General features: G+C 36.4%; 1 protein-coding gene across 4 annotated transcripts in view; it reads right to left on the reverse strand.

Moving 5' to 3' along the window:
* Positions 1-25,882, reverse strand: part of TTLL7 (tubulin tyrosine ligase like 7) — a 63,160-nt gene that overhangs the window by 31,807 nt on the left and 5,471 nt on the right. For 2 of the 4 annotated variants that reach the window (XM_066325120.1, XM_066325121.1), the window contains exons 2-8: positions 12,226-12,401; positions 11,944-12,075; positions 10,913-11,034; positions 10,150-10,217; positions 4,872-5,030; positions 3,388-3,604; positions 789-953 (exon numbers count right to left, since the gene is read on the reverse strand). In XM_066325120.1, coding sequence (XP_066181217.1) covers positions 789-953; positions 3,388-3,604; positions 4,872-5,030; positions 10,150-10,217; positions 10,913-11,034; positions 11,944-12,075; positions 12,226-12,250 — 888 coding nt within the window. In that variant the 5' untranslated portion in view covers positions 12,251-12,401. Of the gene's footprint in view, positions 1-788; positions 954-3,387; positions 3,605-4,871; positions 5,031-10,149; positions 10,218-10,912; positions 11,035-11,943; positions 12,076-12,225; positions 12,424-25,882 lie in introns of those variants that run through there. The other 2 variants (XM_066325119.1, XM_066325122.1) reach the window with 1 other exon arrangement.

Here is a 25,882-nt window from a genome sequence, read left to right on the forward strand (position 1 = left end):
CTGAACTACAGTGTTTCATGCTTTAGTATTTTAAATTTCATTTACATATGCACTAGAAAAAAAAAAGATATAAAATTCCAAAGAAACAGTCTATAATAAACAAACTATTCCTATGTCATACCATGTATAACTTTATACAGTTCTAGCCTATATTGTTATACTCTCCATGGTACATACAAACTTTGAGACTTGCAGTAAGTTAAATAACAAAAGCAAATTGGTAACAAAGTATAGTATAGCCAATCTTCATCCATTTCATTTTGCAGTATAAATTTTGGTAAGTGTTCTCAGAATCATACAAACACCTTTAAGCTCTAACAATCTTAAGACTATTCCTTATCTGAAGACACCTGTAACAGAACCGCTTCAGTGGTGTTAAGTACATAGATATATGCAACGCTGACTACAATTTTGTAAATATTCACACATAAAATTCACTTTATACACTAAAATAAATGCTCCAAAAATTTAAATGGCATGATTCCTTTGTTTTGGTTATTCACATAACCATATTGCTTATGTGAATAACTGTTTGAGAGTTATTCTGTTATTCAATAACTGTTTGATCCTCAGAAAAATGCTAACATTAAATTTGTAATCAGACTACAAATTTAGTCTTTTAAAAAACATAATAATCGTTAATAGTATGTCCTTTGTGACATCCATTGCTGAGAATCTGGATTAATAAAGTTTCAAAAATCATTCTGAATTGCAGTAAAGCAGATGGCAGAAGCAATTAATTTTCTAAAAATACACAAAATAAAGAAAAGTACTTTAGTCTAGCTTACTGAAATGTCACTCCAGAATTTGGAGACATCAAGATTATTTGTTTCTAGAAACTCAGTAAACCATTTTATAGATCGTTTGCTTCCTTTGTCTTCTGTTTCATCCCGTTCAAAGTGTTCATTATGTTTATTGACAGAGTAGTTAGTCAGATGCATATACAATTGACTCTAAAAGAAGGAAGAAAAGACATTTTAAAAACTTTAAAAACAATTCTAAAATAGTCAATTCAAAATCATGTAAAGAAAAAATTACATTAAATTAAAAATTATATAATCAAACAGCTCATATTTGCAAGTATACTAGGTGCAGATTTAGTGTTTCTGATTCTGGGAGATTTTATGACTGAATGCTCAGTAGCCTTTTTACAACAAAACCTGGGCTTCTGCTTAAGCCAGTTGCAGTGACCTGATCTACCACTTCACATCTGGTTAGATAATACAATATATCTGCCATTTTAACAGGTCTATATGTAAACAACTACCTAAAAAAGTAAAGAGCAATTATCATAACTTAGAGAATTATTACATTCCACAAGAAGCAAACAATAAAGATGGTATTTTGAAGTGCTACTTTAAAAGTGTTAAAAAATACTCTGGCATCTGCTTCATAGACAATCCCACATTTCAGTTTTCACTGTAGCTTATTTATGAGAAGTATTCTCATGATAGTGATACTTTAAAATATCTTTTACATATAAACTCATCTGCCATGCTGATATCTGCCAAAATTGCTCATTTTTAACTGGCTGGTAGCCATACATCAGAGGGAGGTAAATTTCAAAACATACTTTACATAAATGACTGAGTGCTACAGTTCCTTTACAGAGCAAAATGTCACCAGCAATAGACTCATGTTATCAGTTGAATTTAAAGAAAGCATTGCCTTTCCAAGGCCAATTTATAAATCATTATCTGTGCATTTACATTATATCCCAGAGATTAATTCAGCTTTTCACTTTCACTATGGTGATGCCTGTCCTCATCACAGTGACAGTTCTCTGTCATGTTTAATTACATACATGAGAGTAGATGATATTCTAAGGTGACCATAAGCCTTCTGTTCCAATTCATCTTTAAGAGATAACACAAGCTTTCTCCTGTCATTTATCTCACTACATTTCCTTATCTTTAAAAAACTTAATGAAATTACCAAAACAAATCAATTTAATTGCAAGCTAGTTAACAGTAGATTATAGTAGCACTAGAAGCAATGAATTTCTCCAATGGCTTCATTACTCCTTTAAGAATCATTCTGAAATCTATTAGTTTTGAGTCATCTTTCCATGAAATTCAAATTATTTCAGATAAAAGTAATTATTTGTTAGACTAAAAAAAAAAAAAAGTGTTTGTGCATCTGAACTGATAGTCCAAAGTTATTTGGAACAATGTCACTGTGGAAAAATGTCATCCAAACAACAATGTCATTAGTGACAAGCAGGTTATTTCACACAATAGACAACCTCCAGCATGAGCAGTTCTGAGAACACAGAAACAACTGCCTGCTCTGTTTATCCACTCAGAGCATATTTCAGTGCTGCTAATGCCGAGATTAGCAGCAATACACAAATATTAAAAGCAAACTATTCCAAATATAGCACTGGAACACTTCCAAATATAGCATTTGTACTGGGCTTCAAATTGTACTTGCTTTTTTCAAATGCACACCAAGAGATAGTCACAAATTTAAGTTTCATGTAGGCAAAAAGGCTCTATGGTGTTTTCTGTTACATAATTACACGGAAGCTGCTCTTAAAGCAATGGAGTACAGAGTGCGGTGTAGCAAACATAAATCTACTAATACCTTTCACTGCTGCAAATCTACTTCTTTCTTAGACATCTGCATTTTGGTCAGAGCCAAGAGAGAAAGGTTTACACCCCCCAATAGGGTAACATGCTATACAGTGGAACAAGAGGAGGAAATGGTTCAGAATCTTTAGCATGACCCTTACCATTTCTCGGTTCTCTCTGTGTTTATAGGCTGCCCTACTGAATCACCCTAAAGCTGCCAACTACATACTTCTGTCCCTGCTGAAGCAGTCACTGACAAACAGCAGCAGCAGCAGGAGATTCCCTCATGTTCAGGGGCTGCAGTGAGCCCTGGACCCTTGCAGTGCTGGTTCACTCTTGCCTAAGCTCCCAACACAATGGCTGAAACCTGGCAGGACCCTCGACAAAGGCTCCAAACTTCATGGATACGAAGCAATGATCTAGCAGGAGATAAACCTTATTACCACCTGCCATGCCAGCCCCAGGCTCAGATGAACATAAAAGCAATATGCCTGTTCTTGAAGTGATTTAATTTTCTTTAATTTTTAGGTTGATATATTTTGCTTTTCTCTAGAATATATTTGAACTCTTCAGCATACATACATGGAAAGTCATATAAAATTTTTGTATATAAACAATAATGTGGCTATACTTGTGATTTTGATAGAAAAGCATGTGTTAAGTATCTCTCACCTAAATTTTTTTCTCTTCGATGACAATGCAGAAGTTCATCCAGGTGAACTCAAGTCCCAGTTTATTTAATTTTACCACCTACAAACACTACACAGGGTAAAGCCTACACCATAAGCAATAAATTGGAATTAACTCCACTTACCAAATTTGAGTCACTGGGGGGATGATACTTTTCCGTGCCCATTCTCACCAGTCCATCATGATATAAAAATACTTTTAATGGATCACAGGAGGTTACAAGAATATACACACGTAAATCAAACTTGTAGCCTTCCATAAGAAATGGTTTGTCAAGATACTCCTGAACAATTAAGTGATCCTGAGCTTGCAACTTTTCTCCATTTCTTATTAAAGAGATCCTGGTGAAAACAAAAGTAATTTTAAAACTTGGACATTACTCTTTGAAATAGATTACCATGGTCACCCAGCCAAGTAGTGAGGCTAAAGTCTACAAAGAGAAAGAGACTTAGATATCTGATTTTTAGGGCAGAGAAAATGTTCCATTCCCTTACAAGGCTTTTGGTTTCCTGTCCTTTACTGTGCTTCACTAGATGAAAAAAGGCAATGAGCCATTTCAAAGTAACTTTCTGCTTGCTTTGATTCAACAATTTGTAATAATGGGTTTGCTCTACACTTAGAAATTGTTTGGCAGAACGACCAGTCTCCAGCTCCTGTGATTATTCCCCATGCAGCTCTAAAAATAGAATTCCAGTCTTTGTCACAACTTCTGCCTGAGGTACAGGCTGCAAAGAACTTTCAGTGCTAAGCTTAGGTGATGAAGTTTGCAAAGCAGGACACTGATCTGTATGACTGAGGATGGCATAGATTAAGCTCAGTATTTCTGTATTTCCAGTTTCTCTGAACTATGCTGGTACCTTTCCCTTTAGCTGATCTTTGCCCTTATCAGGAGGACTGAAAAATGAGGAAATGGAAAAGTTTGGAGACCTTACTTCTATAGTAATTCTGACATATGCTGAAAAACTAAGAGTTTTACTATACTGTATAATTCAAATTGATATTAAAAGCAATAAAAGCTATAACCAAAATATCTAAAAAAAAACCCCAAAATAAAAATGCAATTGCAATATCTATCTCATTGGATTTAGTGTGCAGCCCTGTCACAAACAAAACTTCTTCAACTCAACTGCAGGTTGCCGTCTCTTCAGGGGTGTGCCCTGCTTCCAAGTGTGTACATCCAGCCACATCCCCAACAGCACTCCTCTGTCTCTCCTACACCTGGTGGCTGCTGCTCTCAAACATGTTTCTGCTTCTCTGACTGGCTGCAGTTTGGGAGCACAATGGGGTGTTTGGGCTGGTTTTAAAGCTGTGAAAGATCCTGACCTCCCACACAACATCCCTGCAGCCTCCAGCCACCAAAACCCTGCCATTAATGCCCAATACAATCTCACCCTATAAATCTTGCACAGTAGAAAAATTCACAAGAAAATAACTGTATTCTCAGTAATTATTTGAGTTTATTTAAGGCTTGTGAAGCCTTGACCCAATACACTGACTTTCACACAACTCAAAATACAATTTTCTTACTAATACACAGCTTCTGTAAATGTTGTAAGTAGCACTGGATTTCACCTTCACAGGTAAGACTGAAGTTAACTCACAACTCACCCATGTCCCATTGCACCATTAGCTGGTTTGACTATGAAAGTCTTCTGTCTACGTTTCTTCTTCAATTCTTTTACATAGTTCTGAAACTGTGTGTATTCTGCAGGAAAGATCCATGTTCGAGGAATGAAACTGTACTCCTGAGGCTGACTCTTGATCATTCTGCAAAAAAAGGGTAATTGAGTTAAAATCTTTTGACTACTTTGATGTTTTAATCCTCAAGATTAAAAACCACTTATGACAATTTCACAAGGGAACTTTTTTAGCAAAATTCTGTAAAATTAAAGCAAACTTTTGCATTTTTTTAAGAATAATTAGAGCTCTATTACATATTCATGAGTATGAATATGTTATATTCAGAAGCAGACTATCTTGAGCATTTTTGCTTATGTGCTTATTATGTTACAGGTATCCATCTCGTTTCTTGGCATCCATCTCACTCTTGTTACAATTTTTGGCCAGTTACTCAGATGACTTAATGCTATTCTTATTCTTAGAAATATTGACCTTACAACAAACCATGGATTTTTTTTTTTTTTTTTTTTTTTTTTTTTTGGTAGGGGCTGTTATTTGGGCAGTATTTTAATTTTCATATTGGTAGGTGTATGGGGAGGTATGAAGATCAACAGAGACAAAAAAGAGGAGTTGGGATATTTGGAGTTTCTTCTTGGGTGCCAAACCAACTGAATTTAAAATTTAAATGGAAGCAATTAAGAAAGAGTTTTTTGTTCCTTTTGAAAAAATTTTAAAAATAAGGAATTGTAGTAGATAGACTTTGACACAGGCCAAGCAACTCATTCATTTCCTATATTGGACAGATCACACAAGCTTTGATTAGTGTTTGGTTTCAAGGTTTTGATTAGTGTTGGTTTCAAGATTCCAAGGACATCTAATTTAATCAAAAGAAAACAAAGATATCTAAAGCAAGACCAAGCAGGAAGGGAGTAGAGGTGAAAGGATGGAACAGAAGAACTAAAATAAAACTAGGGAATCAAACACTGCATCTGGGGAAAGGATGCAGTAAGGTCCTGGTCTCCATGCTTTTATAGCTCTGGCAGCTGAGGTAGTGAATCTATCACTATATAATCTATCTCATTCTCTGTTGTCTGTGAATAAAAACGGAAGAGGAAGAATGGTAAAGAATTCAGGTAGCCGAAGTTTCCATCACCTAGAGGTGTGTATGTGGCAGACAGGAAGATACACCCACAGCACACTGTCAGTCTGGCTGAGGAGCATAGGGGTTGCTTTAATGATGGTTAGCAGCCAAGGTATAGGAGCAGTGGGCACTTAGTGCTACTGTGCACATTGGTATCACAGTTCCCAACAGGATAAATCTAGTCCTTGCTGAGTTACATCCTGCTGCAGCTAGCTTGTTTCAAGTACTCAGAGTACCTGAAACTTCCTTCATACAGAACCTCATACAAAATTAATTCAGGTAATTCACAACTACTCTGTAGCATAGAGTGGACATGTCTAAACCAAAATCTATAATATCCACAGACCAACAGAAAGGAATCAGAAGTATAAAAAGAAATTAACTGATACAGGAAGCTCCCCAACTTTGATTTTTTTAAAATGCCACTATGGTGAAGTTTAATACTTTTTCATTAAATACAAATTTAGATATATTTCTCCTTTTGAATTGAAAATTAATAGCATCAGCATAACTAATGCGTAAAAGAGGCAATAACATTTCCATTTTTCATTTCTACTATGAGCTTACATAACACTCTTACCCAGATACTTTTTCTTTAAGTGGCTAATGTAAAAAACAGAACTGTCAGCCACATGAGTAGGGCTAGGACTGTAGCCAAGCCCTACTGGTATAATGGATATACTGTCACAAAACTGTGTAGCCAACTACCCAACAAACGCTCCCCAGAAACCACAATAGCTACAGCAGTACTGCATGAGGTTCAGCACTTCTGCAGCTTCTTTGTAACTATTATTCTTACAAATCTAGTTCGAAGAAAGCCACTAAATATTCAGGAAAACTTTGAAAACAGAAGTTGATATTGTAATTCCTGATTCATTCATGTTGTTAAACTACTCTCCATCTGCTCTGTCTTTACAAATGCTATTACTTTGCCAACTGAGTACCTTATCTTGGCAGAAATTATCTTATTTTTAGTCAAAAAAAAGCAATTTCTGTGTTAGTTGAAATCCCTCTCCAGATTATTTATCATATGCATCATGTTACATGATAAAGACCTGTCATTTAACTTACTCAAGGGTTTCAGTACACACACTCCCTACTCATTGAATATAGCTTCAAGATATTCCTGATATATTGATATTATTTTGTGACTGGAAGTATATCAGTTCTATATGACTTTTCTTTTTAATGCATAACTAGGTGGATTACAAACACTTAATACTATGAAGTGGAATACTTCAGCATTGTTTATAGGTTCTAGGGCTCACTAAAACTTTCAAAACAAGAATTCAGCTCTGTTCTTTCCCTGCAAGGCCCTATTCAGAAAGGGCTTAGGAGCATCATTAATTAGCCTGTGGAAACAAGGCCTATTCCATCACAATAGCCCTATTTTTCAGCACATGGGCCATCCACTACTATGAGTAACCACTTTTTCACTGTGCTGCTCTATCCTTTAACCTTTGCTGTCTTTATCAGGAGGTCTGAGAAATAAACAGCAAATTACTGTTCTTCTGAGTACTATTTTAGCTCACAAATGTGGTCAGACTGTTCTCTTGATCTTAGAGTGCTTTCTCTAAGAAAGCAAAAGAATCAATGGTGTTGAACAAAACAAAACATTACAACAAAAAGCTTACTACAGGCACAATCTTCAGTCTAATAATGCAGATTCCACTGCCTAAAATCTCAAAACCCTCTGACTTCTTATGTATGAAAAGTTAGTGGGTATGTACGGACGAGAATGATTCTTAGCCCATGATAAGTTCATGAACTTTTTAAATATAATCAACAAAGGTTCTGGAAAAAACAATACTGTAGAAATGAATCCATGCCCCTTCCCACTCATCCTGTGCACTTTCTCCCACATTTATTGAATTCATTTTGTAACCACACTTATCCTTCACAAGAGGAGCTCTCATCTAAGAGACCCTTCACAACGCTCTCTTAAGCTCTAGCTGGCCCCACGATGGCACTTCTATTGTTACTTTTTTCTTCTCTGTGTTCTGATTATTATCATTGAAAATTATGTTTATGTCTGCCTTTTTTTCTCAATTGCATTCCTCTTTCCATCTGTTCCACTATTCTGTGTTCCTACACTTTCTTGGCTGAGTTGTCTTTTTTCATATTACACATTACACTGTTCCCTTCCACCTTTCTGCATGGGAAAACCACGTTGTCCTGTGATCCAGAGCATCTGGATATTCTTTGCCTGTAGAAAGAACTCCTGAAGTGCATTACTTCCTGAATAATATCTTCCTGTCAAAGTAAGGTGGATTTGCTCTTTCACATTATTCCCAACAACTTGCATAAAATGGATGGGTGAAATCAGTACAACAACAAACAAAATGGAAATAAAAGAAAAAAAACCTCTACTCTCTAACAATTCTCAACATAGTTTCATTATTTCTCAATTATAGTAATCAGTAGAGTCAGTAATGGGAATAGAAAAGATGGCATGCAGCAGCAAACAAGACAAGAGAATTAATGTTTCTGCACATTTAAATTTTAAGACAGAACAAGAGCTATAGGAAACAAACTCCTGCATTCTACAGGCAAGAGCCAGCTCAGTCATGTATCCCAATTGATTTATGATTTCACCAGCAATCTCACGGCATATCATTTTGATTTTTACAAAGTATGAATATTAAGTATTGAGTTGTGAGAGCCAGTATTGAGAAAAAAACCCAACTGATTAAGCCCTGCTATATCTCCTGATATTAAGTGAAGTCACAACACAGATGTTTGACCCAGAGTCATATGGTAAGAGCAATTCTTCCCATCTTATCTATAAGTGCAATCTCAGCACTGAGTGACTTTAAACTGTGTTTTGAACTCAGAATTTAGTAGGTTGAAAGAGGTATCATCAGACTGTATTTGAAAGAATATGTGCATAACAAGAGCCCTTTGTCCATTTTTTATGCTTTTTTAAAAAGATTACAGAACTGCAGCAATACACAGGGGTACCACAGTGTACCAAGCTGACTGACTGTTTTCAAGACCTCTCCAAAGAGCTGTTTGCCTCCATGTGCTATCTCTGTGTTTTTACTTTCAGTCTGAGAGGGGCAGTGAAAAGTGCTTGTGCAGCACCACTGACACAGGGGAGCTCTGGTCCACATGCAGGACATGGAGACACCACAGCAATGCACACAATATTTGCATACTTTATCATGGTAGTTGCATACATTCTACATATGATGTGTTCTAGTTACAAAACAGAAAAGGAAAGAGAAAGAAATTGAAAGAGAGAGAGAGGATATCACATTAATTACATTTGTACAAAAACGAATTCTGTTCTGTTAGCATTTAAGTTGTATAAGTCAGGTTGAGAGCCAAAATATTAACTTTATTAATAATTGCTCTACAAACTAATTCAGATTAGAGTAAAATATTGATATATATTTACCCTCAAATCCTTCCTTACTACCAGGCTATCAGATCATTATTTAGTATTGTTTTCTTACAAGTCTTACTCACAGATTCTCAGCTAGGACAATTCCTCAGAACCCAGTTATTCCACTAGAGTGAGGAGAATTTGCAATTTGACAAATGAGCCTCACTGACTAATTTCTTATACAAACAGTAAGATGTTTCATATTTTTTAAATTTGACACACACAAAAATACAGCCATTGATTATTTTAAACAAGTACTGTCAAAAAATTTGAGAAGTTGGAAGAGGCCTCAGCAGGCCCTCTGGTCCAGCCTCCCAGGTGAAGTAGAGTTATCCTAGAGCACATTGCACAGGATAGTCCAGATGCACTATCCAGCCACATACAGCTATTTTTGATGTTCTACTATTATGGGATATATATATGGGTGAATTATATATTAGGTTTATTGCACAGTAATTCAAGACTCACCTATATTCTGCAATGTTTAGACAGAAAAGCAAAGCCACATAATATTCCACTGAAGTCAGCTGGAGAAATAAAGTAGCCCACTCCAATACTACAGATCCAGGACCAAAGCTAAAGTTATTAAAGAACTTTGGAAATTATTCTTGGTCCTCTCCTAGTTTCTTAGTAAAAAAAACCAACCAAACAAACAAAACCTCAAAAGCAATAGTTTTGTATATTATTGCATTAAATATTACAGATGGAAAACTTCTTGATATTAAAAGAAATATTACTTAGTCATGTTTCTTGCCAGAAAATCCTTTCTGCATATCTCTCCCATTCCTGGAAAATGGTTGATTCTCTGAGGAAGGAGAAAAAAAAAAAAAAGAAAATTAATTGAAACTTTTTAGTTTATCTGGCATACCTAATTACAATCATTTAAAACATTCAACTGCATGCTCAGGCAAACACAAGTAGTGCTAGGTCTAAATTATTCAGGATAGGATATTACACTATACTACATATTCTTAGCAATGCTAAAGATGCTGCAAGTTGTATGCTCTTCCATCAATGTAAGTGCTCATTGATTTAATTTCATACATGAGACTATCACACTTTTATTCACAAAGCTATCAAGAAACAAAGAATGCAAACACAAGATAATGGTAAGAAATGCAAAATATTTATTCACAGGACTGTGGAGAGAGTTCTGGTAGCTACCTTATTGCTTCAAGGCTTATGAGAAACTTATAAATGATATTTTGTTACTTCTTTAAATTGATCATTCACACCACCCAATTGGCAGAAAAAAGCACGAAAGAACAGTCCCAAATATTTACACACCAGTTTCCAAGTGCTGAGAATAAATAATTCTGGAAAAGAGAATAGGATTTTAAGCTATGCAGTGGTACAGCCTTAAAGCAGCCTGGTTGGTTGTGGTTTGTGTGGGTTTTTTTTTCCCTGCCACACAAATGAAACCGAGCAGTTACTAATAATTACTGATCATTTCAGAGTGAAGCAGTTCATTGAAACATGTCAAAAATCTTACTACTGTACCTGATAGTTCCGCAGCTCAGCAATCTTCTCTTGCTGCACAGCACAATCACTCCAGATAAGATTTGCTGTTTCATCCTCATCACGTGTTTTCACAAATCCCATTTCTTGTATTACTACACGCACTATGGAGAAATCACACACTTAGGGACTATTTTGAATCCCTAAAATAGATTAATTTTCAACATTTAAAAAATCAATTAAGCTTTTAAATGCTTCCAATATAGAACCCTTTTTCTGAGAACAATGCTGGCATGGCAAGCTATTTATCTTGCAAGATTTCCATCAGTCTATTGCAAACGTGCCATTACAATGTTACAGCACCTTTTAGTGAGGCAGGAATCAGCACAACCACTGATGGGAACTGCAAAGAGCTTCAAGGTATTCCCCAATCATCCAGCAAAAATCCTCTTGTACAGCATTTACATTTAATCTTGGTTATGCCATAAGTTAATTTTAAAACAGTGATGACTATAAATGTCACTGCAGATTGGGACAAAAATGCCTCCTTAGACAGTGTTGCAAAAGCAAACACACACATTATTTTAATTAAAAAAAAAAAAAAAAAAAGACTGATTATGTGCCATGCATAACTCTGATTCTAGGAAAAAAAATTTGATTACCAAACACAAAAATACAAAACATCAACTGATTTTACTGAGAAGCCTCTGTATATTATAGTAATTGACATTGAATTTACACTGCTCATCTTTCAAGGCTTTAAGTAAACCTCCAAACACATACATAACATATTTTTAGAAGGTTCTTCCACAGCCTTCTTGATTACTTAAGTTTTTACATTTCAAGGTAACAAGTGAGAATTATTATGAGTAACAAATGGGGATTAATAGATGCACAGTGTTCAAAGCTATGAATTAAATGTTACAAGAAAACCTCAGGTTTCTTATAAAAGAAACTCCTTCAGAAATGTCTCACTGTCAGCTTGATGCAAAGTCCATTAATTCACTCCATTAATCAGTAACTCTCTCACATCAAATGCTATTAGGATGAAAACAAAATATGCAGCTTCCTACCAATTTCATATTTTGTGCCAGCAATATTGGCAGTGATGACTCCATTCTTCTTCTTCTTTCTGACTTTTCTTTTAATTGTGCTCTGATAGGGTAGTTCTGAACTCAAAGTCACAGGAGCAGTTCCATGGTTATCTTTGGAAAAATAATGTTGTATCTATCAAAAATTTTATATCTCAACATATGCAAATTAACTAAAAATACAAGCAGTACTCCATCACAATTTATAGATACAAGCATACTGAATAATTCATAGGGTATATTAAAAATCCAAGACTAGCATACCTCCCTCATTAGGAAAGGATGGCATTATAACCTAGGATAGTGCAGAAATAGAGTTCAAATTCTGTTCCAAGTTCTCAGTAAATGGTGAAGATGTCAAAGCCAAATTACTTAAAAGTCCAATCATGCCATTTCAGTCTCTGATTGTAGAAAATATTTGTCCTGGAATGGATAGATACCTGTGTCAAAAAAAAAAAAAAAAGTAAATAGCAGGAAACTAAATATGAAAACACTTTCAATTGCATGTATAAAGAATTTCTTATCTTGGAGGATTGATCAAGATATTGAAATACAAAACTTTGTTCATTGCAGTTCAATTATTTTCTTTCTAGAAAAATAATTCTGAGGTGTTAATTTTCAAAATGAAATTATATTACCTCTTTTTCTGATTTTCATTTGGGTGTGGGACATTTTGGACATGAAAATAGGTAACACTGAATTTAATCAATACTGTCACTTTCCATCTCCACAAAGCTAAATGAATTCAGAGTCATTTTAAGCCAGATTTTATGTAAAAAATTAAAATCAGACATGCTGTGTGATAGGTTTTTAGTACCAAGTGGGAAATAACTGAACTCACACTAACAACCTGTTTCCTCTTTTCATTTTTCAATTTTTTTAAAGCAATTGTCCAATAAGCATACAGCTGCAGTTTCATGATCACTTCATGACACAACAGGCAGAATTATAAGATATTTTGGGTTGGCAAACATAAATTTTCAGTTTTTAAAGTGAGCATTTATTTACATAAAATTCTATTTTTTACATCTACAGTTATCCAAAACTCCTCTTTCTTTTCTTCCCTTATGAATACAGCACTACATGAAAAATCACACATATTAATAAGTTTTTTAGGTCCAGCTTAAGTACATAAGAACAATGGGTTAAAATATTAGGAAAATACCTTGGGAATACATCACTTCTAAACACACTGCAACATGACTTTGGGCATGTACACTGTTATATCAAAGTCTGCAAGGAAATAAATGCTGCCTTTGGCAGGCTGCCTCAAACAAATCTACAAGTTTTCAAAACATAATATGTTACTGATATAATCATACAATATAGTAACATATAATATGTTACAGTATAATGTCACTGATCTTTAAAAGCTTTCATTTCTTTTCTGCAGTTATACGTGGAGGAACTTTATAGCTAAAGTTCCTCACATTAGCTTTACATCAGTTTATATTGCTGCTTTTGGTGATTGCAAGACTTATTTAAATAGCTTTAAAGAGAGCACAAGGGATTTTTTTTTCTACTATAAATAGCAGAAAACTACAGGAAAATCAAATTCGGCCATGACTTAGGATGCCAAATACATGTAGTCATAAGACTGGACAAGATGTCCATTAACAAAATTACTAAAACACTACTTATAAATCCACATTTTTTCTTTTTCTGTGTGTGTGCACACAACAGAGGAGTGAGAGATGCAAGTGTGTTCTGGACAAATCACCCACTTTTTAAGAAAACATAAGAGCAAATATTTTGAGCTGCAAGACCTAACTTCCTTTCAAGACAGACACTTACCCTTAACAGCCCAGTAATGCAGAAGGATAAAAACAACAGATTATGATTCTTTTATGACTGTCACAAATGTACCAAGAGTCAAATTCTGCATTGTAACAAGACAAATCTCCCTCATGTCCATTTAATGTCCCTGTGTATTTATCCACAAAGAATGGGAGATGTTTTATACACAGATACAATGTCAGACAGCACAGCAGTAACACCCAGCCATTTTGAAGTTTGGATGTTTTGGATGACATTATCTGAGAAGGTGGCCTGAAAGTCCTCAGGCCCACTGGCCTACTAAAATTAGACACAGAGTTGGGAAAGCAAAGCATTTGTCCTCCTTAAAACTGCTGTGAAGGAAAAGCAGTGCTGGGCACAGTGACTCACTGGCTATTGCATGTTATCTGTTTCTCAGGCTAAGAATACCACCAGAGTACAAGACATGTTTAGTTCCTGGGAATAATACTGAAGTACATCTGTTAGCCAATTAAGGACTTCTATGAATGTACAAAAATGCCTGGCAGTTGTTTCTTTGCTGTACTGACTAAAAACTTTTAATAAATTTGGAAGAATGTTAAGAGGACTAACATGGCCCTGTGAGAAATGAGCCCTTTACTAACACAGCATGATTTACAAGCCATGATATGCTAATAAAAAGCAAGCAGCTCATAGAACTTTCATTCATCTTACAGAAAATTATCTTGCCAAAGTTACTATAAGACACTGTACTCTGAAAGTGGACCATAAAATTCCAAATTGCACCATAGTGCTGAATTACTGCTTTTCTTTAGATAGACACTATTCAATTCTTCTCAAAAGAATACTTTTTAGGGTCTAAATAGCATGTACCAACACTCAGTGTCTGTGAGCAGTCAACTTTAAAGCACACATACATGAGTTGATACTAAAGATTTATGGCCACATTTAGACTACTCTAAGGACAATTAGTAGTTCAGCCATATGGAAAACAAAGTAATGGGACTGTACTCTGTACTCAAACATACTTTAGCATTTTAACTTTTCAAAAGCACCATTCCATACCAATAAAGTTAAACTTGCATTCTGACCTAAGTCAGTGTCTAATAATTCCAAATTGTTTTAGAACTGCTTGATTTCTCTTCAGTAGCCCATCTTCAACCAACCATTTCACTGAAAGCCAAAGCACCAGCAGTTCTAAACTACTAGTTTTCCAAAATATTTTACATAGGATGCAGTCCTTTGTTCCTTTCCAAAGGGCAAATAAGGTCCAGTGAAATGGGACAGTCTCAGCTTTTCTTCCCACCATGTCAAGTGACAGATGAGACACACTGTATCTCATCTGGGGGGATACATTACCCAGAGCAGTGAATTGCTGCTGTGAATTCTAGGCTAAGCCATGGGAGCAGTAACTTGCCCCTTTTTAGACCTCCCTGTTTTGTCCATCCCCAGTGCAGTAGCATGAGATGTTCCAATTCTACAGCAAGAAAACCTAACCCCACCCTGCTGAGGAAGCGGCAGTCTTCCTAGGTAAATGCAATTGCTCCTCTTAACTGCCTTTTAGATGAACAACTCTCTAACCAGAGGAATGGATCACTTGGCAGAGACAGGAATACACCTCTCAGAGCAATCACAAGTCACAAGAAAGGCTGCTGCTGAGGGGAGGAGCTGGAAGGAGGAGAGCACACTCAGACAGCACTGACAGGCAACACAGCAGAGCACAGGCCCTGACAGCCACAAGCTCCTACACGTCTTTTTAAATTCTATACAGCAGAAATCATCCCAAAGTTACTTCATTCTCTGACCCAGGTCCTCCCCAGGCACTTTCTTCTAGCTCACATCTTCTGATTTGTTATTATTGCCAAGCCCTACTCTCAGGTGAGAGCTCAGCTGAAGGAAAAGACTCAGCACAGACTGCTCTGCAGGCAGCCTTTACCAGTTACAGGCCAAAGCTGATTGCAGGACTCACCCAGACCACGCACAGCAACAGCAGCAGCAGTCAGGTTATGATTATATCGAATTCTGAGTCATTTCTTATACCTGTGACAAACTTTTGCTTATAAAATAAGCATAACCTGTAGGGCACATTGAGCTACAATAATGCAGAGGCATATTCACTAGTAATCTACCTACCTGAGAGTCTTGTTTCCAAGAGATGAATAATATAAAAGAAAGCATTCTACCTTCAAACTGGGACTCTTGCAGCAATTCAGCTGAATTCTAAATTCATACTTGGGCAGAAAAAGATTGCAGTTCCTGCTGCAAATACTATTTCCCTCCTGGAAAATCCTGATACACATAAATTGGTGAGGGTTTGTTGCTCAACCATACAGATTCAAGGGTTACTGAACAAAAATGGTTAACATATAAATGGAGAAAAAACTTGTGAAGAAGAAACTGATGCATCTTCATCAGGTTAGCACATTCTTATATAAACAAGCACTTTGACTAAAAGTGCTCTACAGGGAAAAAAAAAAGATGAGATGTTATCTTTACAGCTGCCTGGCAAAGGTGTGAGAGTGACAGTGGGAGAGATACATTGCAAACAATCCTGTCCTAGAAAGGCCCAGAAGACAAAAAAAAAAAAAAAAAGAAAAAAAAAAAGAAAGAAAGAAGGATCTTTTTTCCTCCAGGGCAGGAGAGGCAGGATACTCTTTCTGGAGAGGTAAATGTTGCACACAGACAGAGAACATAGCAGATGCTCAAGTCTATTTAAAGGAACAGTCTGAGCAAGATATGAGAGTGCCTCAGTAAAGAGCAGGGGACAGTAGGAAGAAGTGGTTTCATAGTTAATAGAATGATTCTTTGACAAGCTGCAATATATTCTAGAAATTTAAAAATGAATAGTATTTTATGCTGTTACACAAATTAAGTGTATCATAATAAGTTAGTAAATTGACTGGAAAATATTCTTCTGGCATAGATTATATGTAGGTATTTTTTTAACAAATTCCTCTCTAATTTCCTTGGGTTTTTTTCTCCAGACTACTCATAAGTGACCTCTGCCTTTCATGAACCTTCACTTCATGTCTTGATTCATCTGGAAAGTTTTTAATGTCTAAATATTAACAGTCTGTCATTAGACCCCCCCCCCCCACCCCTTTTATTTTTCTCCAAACAATAAGCATCCCAGAAAAAGGTTTAATTAATCAGATCGAAAATGAGCAGGGAGAGTCAAATTCAAACTGAAAATAAGGTAGTGCAATTTGAGATTCTCTTCCCAACAACTCGAGTCAATGAGATTTTTCAGCCTAGTTTGGATTATACCAGTAACTAAGAAACCGCAACTGTGCACCTTAAGAAAAACAGACTAGATTGCATATGCACATCTAAAATTATTTAACCTGATATATTCAATCGCTCAGAATGTAGAATCACCTGCTACAAAATACTCCATGCTCCACACGTCACTCAGTGTACTGTTTGTAATGAGAACTTCCTCCCTTCTAAGCAATTGTGGCACTACTGGTGCCCAGATTGAAAAGCTCCAAGGGTTATAACTTTACATACATGAACAGAAAACAAGACTTCAGATCTTCAGCCATGGTACATGTGACAAGACCTTTCAAAGAGAGCTAACATCCTACAGGCCTAGGTGAAAAATGAGTTGTCAGGGTAATTTCCTGAATTCTTTGAGTACAGATAAGTACTTACTCATCCACAGTGGAATATTTTAGAAGAGATTTTCAAACTAGCAGACTGCTTTCCTCTGAGCCCATTAGTGCAATTTACTGCGTGCAGTCACAAGTGTCTGGAAATGCAGAGGAGCTGGAAGGAAACCCACAAAGCTCCTGACATAAGGAGCTTTCACAGTGAAATGGAGACACACTGGAGACACAGCCACAAAACAGGGCAGGTGACCACAAGGATGGAAGGACAACATCACCGTGCTGCAATCCCCATCTTCACTTAGCTGGAAAATTAAATTAACAAAAATTTCACAGAAACGGGAAAAAGGTGTGTGTCAACATAGTCTTCAGAGCACTGACCTATCAAACATCTGAGTTCTGGGTTTTTTTCAATCTAACATTTAAGTCAATTACCCTTAGAGTGCGGAAGTCTGGACACACCTTAGTGAGAGGTATGCTACTTATCACAGTTATGCAAATCTATAATCTACTGTCAATCTGGAATTAAGATATAAAATGCAGATTCAAAATGAGAATAAGAAATTATAATAGAGAAAAATGCCTCTTTCAGTACCATGATCATCAAGATAATAACAATTTTCAGTCATAAAACTGCAGAACTAAAAGCCTTATACCCTTTCGTGGTTTTTTTAGTATATGGCCTAATAGAATGTATGTTGAAGTGCTCCTGCTACAAACAAGCATAGGAGTTTTATTGTTACAGGTTCAAAAAACAATTTGATGGCAAGATCTCACTGTTACAGAGAAATTCTACATGCAAAAAGTAATCTTCATTTTCAGGCTTGATATGTCAAAGTGATAAGCTTGTTTTTAAAAGGCTGTCAGCTGGCTTAAAATTGCATGTAATTAGGGTTTGGTTCAAAATTTTCTGAAGTCCATTAATTTAAACATCCTTCATTCCCACCATCAAAGAGATGAGATGTTTATACAGCAGTTCTTTCAGATAAAGAGAATGTACAAAGTTGTCAGGTGTTTGCTTTCCTAAATGGACAGATACAAGCTACTAAGGAATACAAACCAACATTACAATACAACACAACTTTTCTGGAATCATGTAGTTCTATAAAACAACTCTCTGAGCTGGTTTATCTGAATGGCCAGCATTTCTAAAGCTTCTAACATTCCCCTAAGCCACCAAACCAAAGGACCAAGCCAATCCATAGTGTGTTATCTTAAATGGCTGGAGCCCTGCCAGGAGATGACCCTTCAGTGCCAGCTCCAAGGCTCAGCAACACGCAGTGGCACACAGCCCCGGGAGCTTTGCTGTGTTAGTTCATAGCAGATTTTACTTTGGTCTTCTCCTGACTTTGCACTTCACAGTTTTGGATTGAAATTTATCATTGTTTAATATCACAAAACATCTATGAGATGATCCGTGTAGAGTCCCTGATGCAGAAAACAGGAAGTGGATTAGAAGCTGTTAAAATGGTGGTAGCTTTACATCACAGTTTAATCACTTCCTACTCACAAAATGCAGAGATCACAACCGAGCATAGAAGCAATATTTTATTTTCACTGTTGTCTTGAAGCAATATTGCTTCTTTTTTCATTCATCCACTTTCCAAAATGAAACATCAAATCACTGACCAAATTTAAATCAATGTCAAATCTTTCAAATCTGAAGATTGATTTTCTGTTTAAAAAATGACCTCCATAGTGACTTTCATAGCAGAGCATACAATGTGACTATCTGTTAGCTTATTTTCACCCTTCAAAAGCCCTTTCTAATGTGATAACATATTTCAGACTGCTAGGAAATTGAGTACTATAGAGTTTCATAGTTATGCTTTGAGTATTGAACAAGGACCATCAAAGAAAGTGAGACGGAATTAGAAAAGTACAGTAAAAGATCAAGGTTTGAATCTTTTACTTGTTTAGTAAAACATAGAAATTATATTAATTGACAAGGCAAGAGAAAAGAATCTGCATGACTTAGAAATCAATAACTCAAAAATAAAATGCTGTGAACTTTAAATAAACATTGTTTAACATTCATAATTGCAAGGAAAAATATTGACAAAATAGCTCAAACAAGCAAGTGCAACAATGCTTTTATACAGTAAAATCAAAATTTCAGAAAAGACATATCTCTGTCACTTGCTGCTAAAAAAATCAGCTTTCACATTCTACTCTCTGCCAGCGAAAAGCAGAGACAATGTACCAGCAGAGATCTTGTACTACTGTTCACCACTTCACTAAGTGTCAATAACACCATAAATCTGACACCAGGACATTTCACTAACTCTGGAACATAAAGTATTCCTATCAGTAAGTCCCATTGAAGACTGCTGAACAGAAGCCAATCGCTATTATAGACCCATTATACACAACCATTTTTTTACTATTTTGTATATATATATTAAATGGCTTTTTATAAATATATTATAAACAAGCATTCCACCTTCACTTCAAACAGCATTGGTGTGCTGTAGGCATATGCAGCCCAGAAACACACACACTATTAGAGCCTGAGCCACATCAGCTCTGAGGCAACAGCTGAGTGGCTGGATACCCATGCCCACAGGAGGGCTGGACCCCCACCACCTCAAATGAAGCATTCCCTTGAACCAAACAGAACAAGGACATTTGTTTGCTTTGTCTTGAGGACTGGGTGCACACCAAAGCCACACTCACTGATTGACTGACACAGGCTAAGGGCCAACACTCTGTGGTGAGACAGCCATGGACTGTGATAAACCAAACAGAAACGACAATGTTTCATAATTATTCTGTGTTATAGTAATATTGAGGTGTGACATTAACATTGTGGGTTTGGTACAGGGAAAGGTAAACAAGAGAGAGTTAGAAGTGTAATTTGAGTTGTGGTACCTGTGGGAGCATCTCTGCTTTGCTTTTGACTTCACAGTGCACCATCCATGCTCTTCATTATGGCATGTCAACACACACCAACAGCTATCACAGGGGGCTTTAAATTGTGTACACCACACACTAATCACTGCTGGAATTGTACTACTCCTTTCTTTTTCTACCATTCACTTCTCAAAAGACTTATTTCTCTAGTATGAGCTAGAGGCCTTAGGGATCTCCAAGATAGGACAATTTAACATTTTACATATATCAGCAGAGCTGTCTTAGCATTAAAAGCACTAATCCTTTAATGAAGCTGATATGTTTGCAGTGATTCATTATATTATAAATAGACCCTGGGGAGAGATTTGCTAAGAATCTTGGAGAAGAAAAAAAAAGAGAAAAAGATATCTTTAGACCATTCCCCCTCACACATCAAATTCTTCCTCCCTTGCTTCAAGCTGGCAGAACTGGCTTAGTGTGAAAACAATCTGAAGCTCAGGAACACAAGAACACAAGTATGGTTAAATTTATTTCTACAGAGTTCTGTGTATCACAGGAGCCACACCTCGGCCCTGTGTTGGTCTGCCTCGTTTCATTTCATATTTTACAAGCCTGCGATTCACAGATTCATTTCAGCATCACTAGACATGGGCTGCAATCCTCACACATGGCCCACGACAACTCTGATTGAAGATTACATCATCCTAATTCACATGCTGCCACATAACATTGTTTTCTAGTTTAACAACAAGGGTGACACTCCCACAGTAGTCTGAAATTTAAATTGGCAGACAGAAGCCTGTAGTTTCAGCACCTGATGTGCAAATGTTAAGACAATAATCAGGTCTTGAATAAATCACCAAAAAAAAAAGTTTCTTGCAATCACAAGAAGCATTTATTCAAAGGCATCTTAACCATGAAAGTACAAGAAAGGTGCTCTTACATGATCAACGAATTCTTTATCACATTATCCTGACATTAAAAACTATGAAACCATTTGCTCAGCTCCACTGGTAATACTTGTGTGCTTGTATGAGTGTTGGTAGACCTCTAATATTTTAATGACTCATACTTCTGCTCTGTAAAGAACAAGTGACAGTCAGAAATAATCACAGTTGGCCTACAATATCGCTGAGACTACTGCAGCCAGCACTGTGCAAGTAAGAGTTTGCAAACAGCGAATAAATGAACCAGAAACCCCAGCAGCTACAAAACATTTCACAAAACCATGCTTTCCTCCCCACAGCTTAGTACTTGGGGCTCAGTGGGGTATCACTGATTTGAAAATATTTTTGCACATGAAAACAGGAGAACATCAAGCAGTTTCAAAAGGATGTGAGCCCTCAGAATCTTCTTTAAATGAATTGACCTGATTCATAGAAATTCCCTTAAAAGGCTGGATTGGCTCCAAACCCTCTGTGTCACACTATTTTATCCATTGCAGGGATCTAAATAGAGTCGCTGTCCTCATCAGTAGTGAGATGAGACTCCATTATCCTACTATAGGAATATTTTGTGCAAATACTGCTCACCTGTAGAAAAACACAGCATGTAGTCACAAAGCCTAGAAAAATAATGTCTTAAATATTGATCCTAAATTGAATACTTTAAATACCCAAATAAGAGAGAAAAGTAAATTGCACAAACTTTATATGCACTAGCTTTTTTACTTAAAACATGAAGAATAACCTACAAAAAGTAATTTTCTGGGATTTGCCTGAACTCATAGGATCAGGATAACATACTTTCTGAAAAATAAGTAGAGCATTACTGAGGTAACCCTGTAGTATTCAATAGCTTATTTATTGAGTAATCACACAGCATCTCTGAGCTGCAGAGCCCATAGTGACAATAGCACCAGAGCTTTCAATGTAGTTTAAAAAAATTCCAAAATCTGAGGAGATAACTGCCCTAAGCATTTTTTATCATATTATCCTAGGCAGAAAATTATGAAATTCATTCTTTTGTGGTTCTGACTCTCTCAGATGTATCATGCCCTTCACACTATAAAAGAATATTTGTAGCCAGAGAATAGCATGTGACGGAGGGTCACACGTGCGGCTGCTGTTAGGAGCACGAAAGGACGAAACAGGCAGCTGGAGGTCAAGCAGGAAAAGCCTCTACTTTATTTTTCTGACTCCATATATATACAAATTTACAGACAGGCCAAGATTGGCTACACAGGTAGCCACCTCTTTGACCTCGTTGGTGAACATCACCATCAATCATCTTTCTCCTCCCAAAGGAGAAGAATGTAAACATGAGATTGTTTTCTAAAAACATACATAGTTTACTTGAAGCTGCGTGAGAACAAAATGCAAACAGTGAAAAGCAGGCAAACTTGAGGCAACATCAGCATATTTGCCTTATAACCACACATAAGGAAAAAGGGAGAAGCACCAAACTAAGTCAAAGGCATTTTTAAATCCATATGTATGGAAAAGTTATAACATACCTAATAAATAAAACAATAAGTCTTTCAGAAAAAGTTTCATGCAAAGTGTCAATACAAATGAGAATGGAGGAGATGGCAACTGACATACCAAATAGAAAAAAGGAGAATAAACTGGCATTCATAGTTGGCTATTGATGCAAGACTCTGAATATTACTTCACAAACACAAAACTTCTTCCTAATTTCTTTAGCTCCTTTGGTTGCTCAAGAGAAGAAAAAGCTTTCTTCAGGAAATTTCCCAGTTTTGTCATTCTAAAGATGCATACAAAAATCACATAATTTTTCTCAACTCTGTGATATAAATTAAATCAACCATAAAGGATTTTCTCAGTAACCTAGTGAGGTAAATATAGATATTTCTATTGACTTTTGATGTTTCAGTTCCAGGACAGGTCTGCTGATGACACAGGTCAGAATTATAATTAAGAATCTGGTCTCATCCATGTCAAAACTAGAGTCCATTTAAACCATACTTTCATTTTACATCAGAAATTACAATTCAAACTTACTGATTTGCCTCCAAATTTCTCTCTTTCTTGACAAAGATTACAAGCTTCAAGTATCACTTTCAGAATTGCTTTGTTGTCTGGAGGCAGGACTTCATATTTCACAGCTCATGCAGGATTCACATGTTTAGAACACAGGGATTACTGTGCAGGTGATATATAGATATATTGCCACAGAAAATGCTTCATGCTGCACTCCACAAGTACATTTTGTCCAACTGATGGTTCCCAATTTACTGCATTCAGTAGATGCTACCGAATCTAGCTCTCTGCTATAAGGAAAGATAAACTGCAAGTTCAAGGACAGATGAGAAAAAGCATAAAAAATAAAGAAATGGAACAAGAACTCATTTCTAAATATATGTGGAGGACAGAATGCATGAGCATTCAGACTGAATGCAGTGGATTTCAATTAACATAGTCTGCAGTAGAGGGGTCATAGTGAAAAACAGACAAACAAAAAATCACAAACAAAACCTTTGCGGCAGCATGTGGCAGGGTGATATACCAAATTCTTCTGCACACCATTACTTAGAGTGCAGAACATTTGTTTATCATGGATTTAGCTGACAAAATTACATACTGCAGAATACACAGTCATACCAGGACCTCCCACTGATATAGAAACAGATTTAATATAATTCTGCAGTAGAAGTAGCAAAATGAAATCACTTACTGTTAGTGTTGCATTGCTGAAACTGTCTGAAGGGTCAGCCCTCTGGAAACAAGTTTTTCTATCAATAATTGATAGCTGATACAGTTTCAGGCAGTAATACACCAGGGAAAGACCAGCTGCAGCAGCAGCTCCTTCCCATTTAGCCTATCTCAAGCACTTTTTAGACCTCTTTCTTAACCCTTTCTAGGTATTTTCCCCCTGTGTTTTGAGTGGCAAGACAAAGGCACAATACATGCTGTAAGAAAAGAAGGCATTATTTCCCACTTTACTTAGTGACAAGAATCGTGGGAAGAAAGCAGGATTTAGTCATAACAATAAGCTAACAAGAAGTAAAATCTAAAAACAGAAAATGACTCAGTGACTGGAAAGAGATATAACAGGGATATGAGCTACTGTAACCAGGACAATGGTTTCTCCAAGCATTGAATTAAGAGGTCAAGATCACAATAACACAAGACACTAGTATAGAAGAGGGCTAAAGAAGTTAATAATTTGCAATAAGAAAAAAGATTCTCATTCTACTCCAGGCTTGGACTAATGAGATCTGAGCTTTGAAATCAAATGCATTACAATCTTATAGATTAAGATTAAACTAAATGAAATATTATGTGTAATAATGGAAAGAGGAAAAGGCACATGGTTTACTGGAATAGCTGTAGTATTCTGAAACCATTCATATTCCTCAAATGAGTGTGTTTCCTTTTACAATGTCAATTTATACCAATAATAAATTGTTTTCAGACATCATTTCAAAAGATGGCTTTTCTTTGTCACATTATTCTTTTACATTGAGAAAAGATTGCTCTGATTTGACAGCTCAGTACATTTTATTGGACTGTGGACCACAAAGGATATCTGACAATAAAAGGTTTGGAAAGTTCCTTTGTTCAAGCGGATTACTCTTCCCCCACAGAAAAGAAAAAAAATAAACAAAAGCCACCAAAAAATAACAACCATGAAAGAAAACTGGAGATACCAAGTGCACTCCCTTCTTCTGCATTAGTTTTATAAGAGTCAGGCCCATCAGATGTGCCAGACAAGAATGACTGCACCACTACTGCCATACCTATCCTACAAGGATGTGTTGCTTTAAGTTTTAGCTTTCATACTATCCAGATTCTGTACTGCATTAGTATATAACTCTGAACTTCATATGAAGCATTAGCAAGGTCTCCTCAGTTCAGTTAGACAAAACAATCCTTTTCCAGCCTGAGAACCAAGGACACCTTTGCAGCTTCAGGCCCCAAAAGTATAAACAACAGAGCTGAAGAGAGCAAACTGGGATGATGGGACTTCATAACCTGAAGCTGCAATTGCACAATCAACCCCAATATGTAAATGGACCAAAACCTATAAAAGTGTGAAAACTCGTGACTATCCTCCACCTTGGGTGTAGCCTTGGCCGGGCTCCTGTACTGCCCAAGGTGTATCCTTTGAAGGTCTTTTTTAATAAATACCTACTTTTGACATTAATCAATGTTATTCAAAGGTGTTATTCCTTTAACACCCTCTAGCCTCTGTTCTAGGTAGCATCCCAAGGTATCCAATGAAGTATTATGTGCAAAGGCTACAGTGTATATAAAAGACATTTCCCCTTACTTCCTACCCTCTTAGCTTGCAAATGATAGGAGCAGAAGTTCTCTCCGAACAACAAGAGAACAAGAGAACAAGAGTTGTCACTCTCAACAACAAGAGAATGTCTCTCTTGCTTGCTCATTCATAAGAAGGATTAAGGCCTCTACTTTAGCAATGACTGGCCAGGTACAGCTTCCAAAATTGAAGAAATTACTTCAAAAACTTCAAAACAGTAGGAAATTATAGGAGGAAACTTAGTGCAAACAACTGAGATGCAATTTCATGTGGAAGAACAGAACAGGGAGTGAAATCTGGACATCTATCCTGAAGTCTCTTCCCACAAATGACTTTTCCCCATGGTCCCTCATACTGTCTTGGTTCCAGGTGCCCTACATCCATCTGTCGCAGAGACTCAGCTTCAACTGTACCATTAATCTATTGTCCTCAACCAACTGGAACCATATTATGTATACATACCCTATGACTGAGTTTTT

Source organism: Sylvia atricapilla, chromosome 9, assembly GCF_009819655.1.
Source record: "Sylvia atricapilla isolate bSylAtr1 chromosome 9, bSylAtr1.pri, whole genome shotgun sequence".
NCBI lineage: Eukaryota > Metazoa > Chordata > Aves > Passeriformes > Sylviidae > Sylvia > Sylvia atricapilla.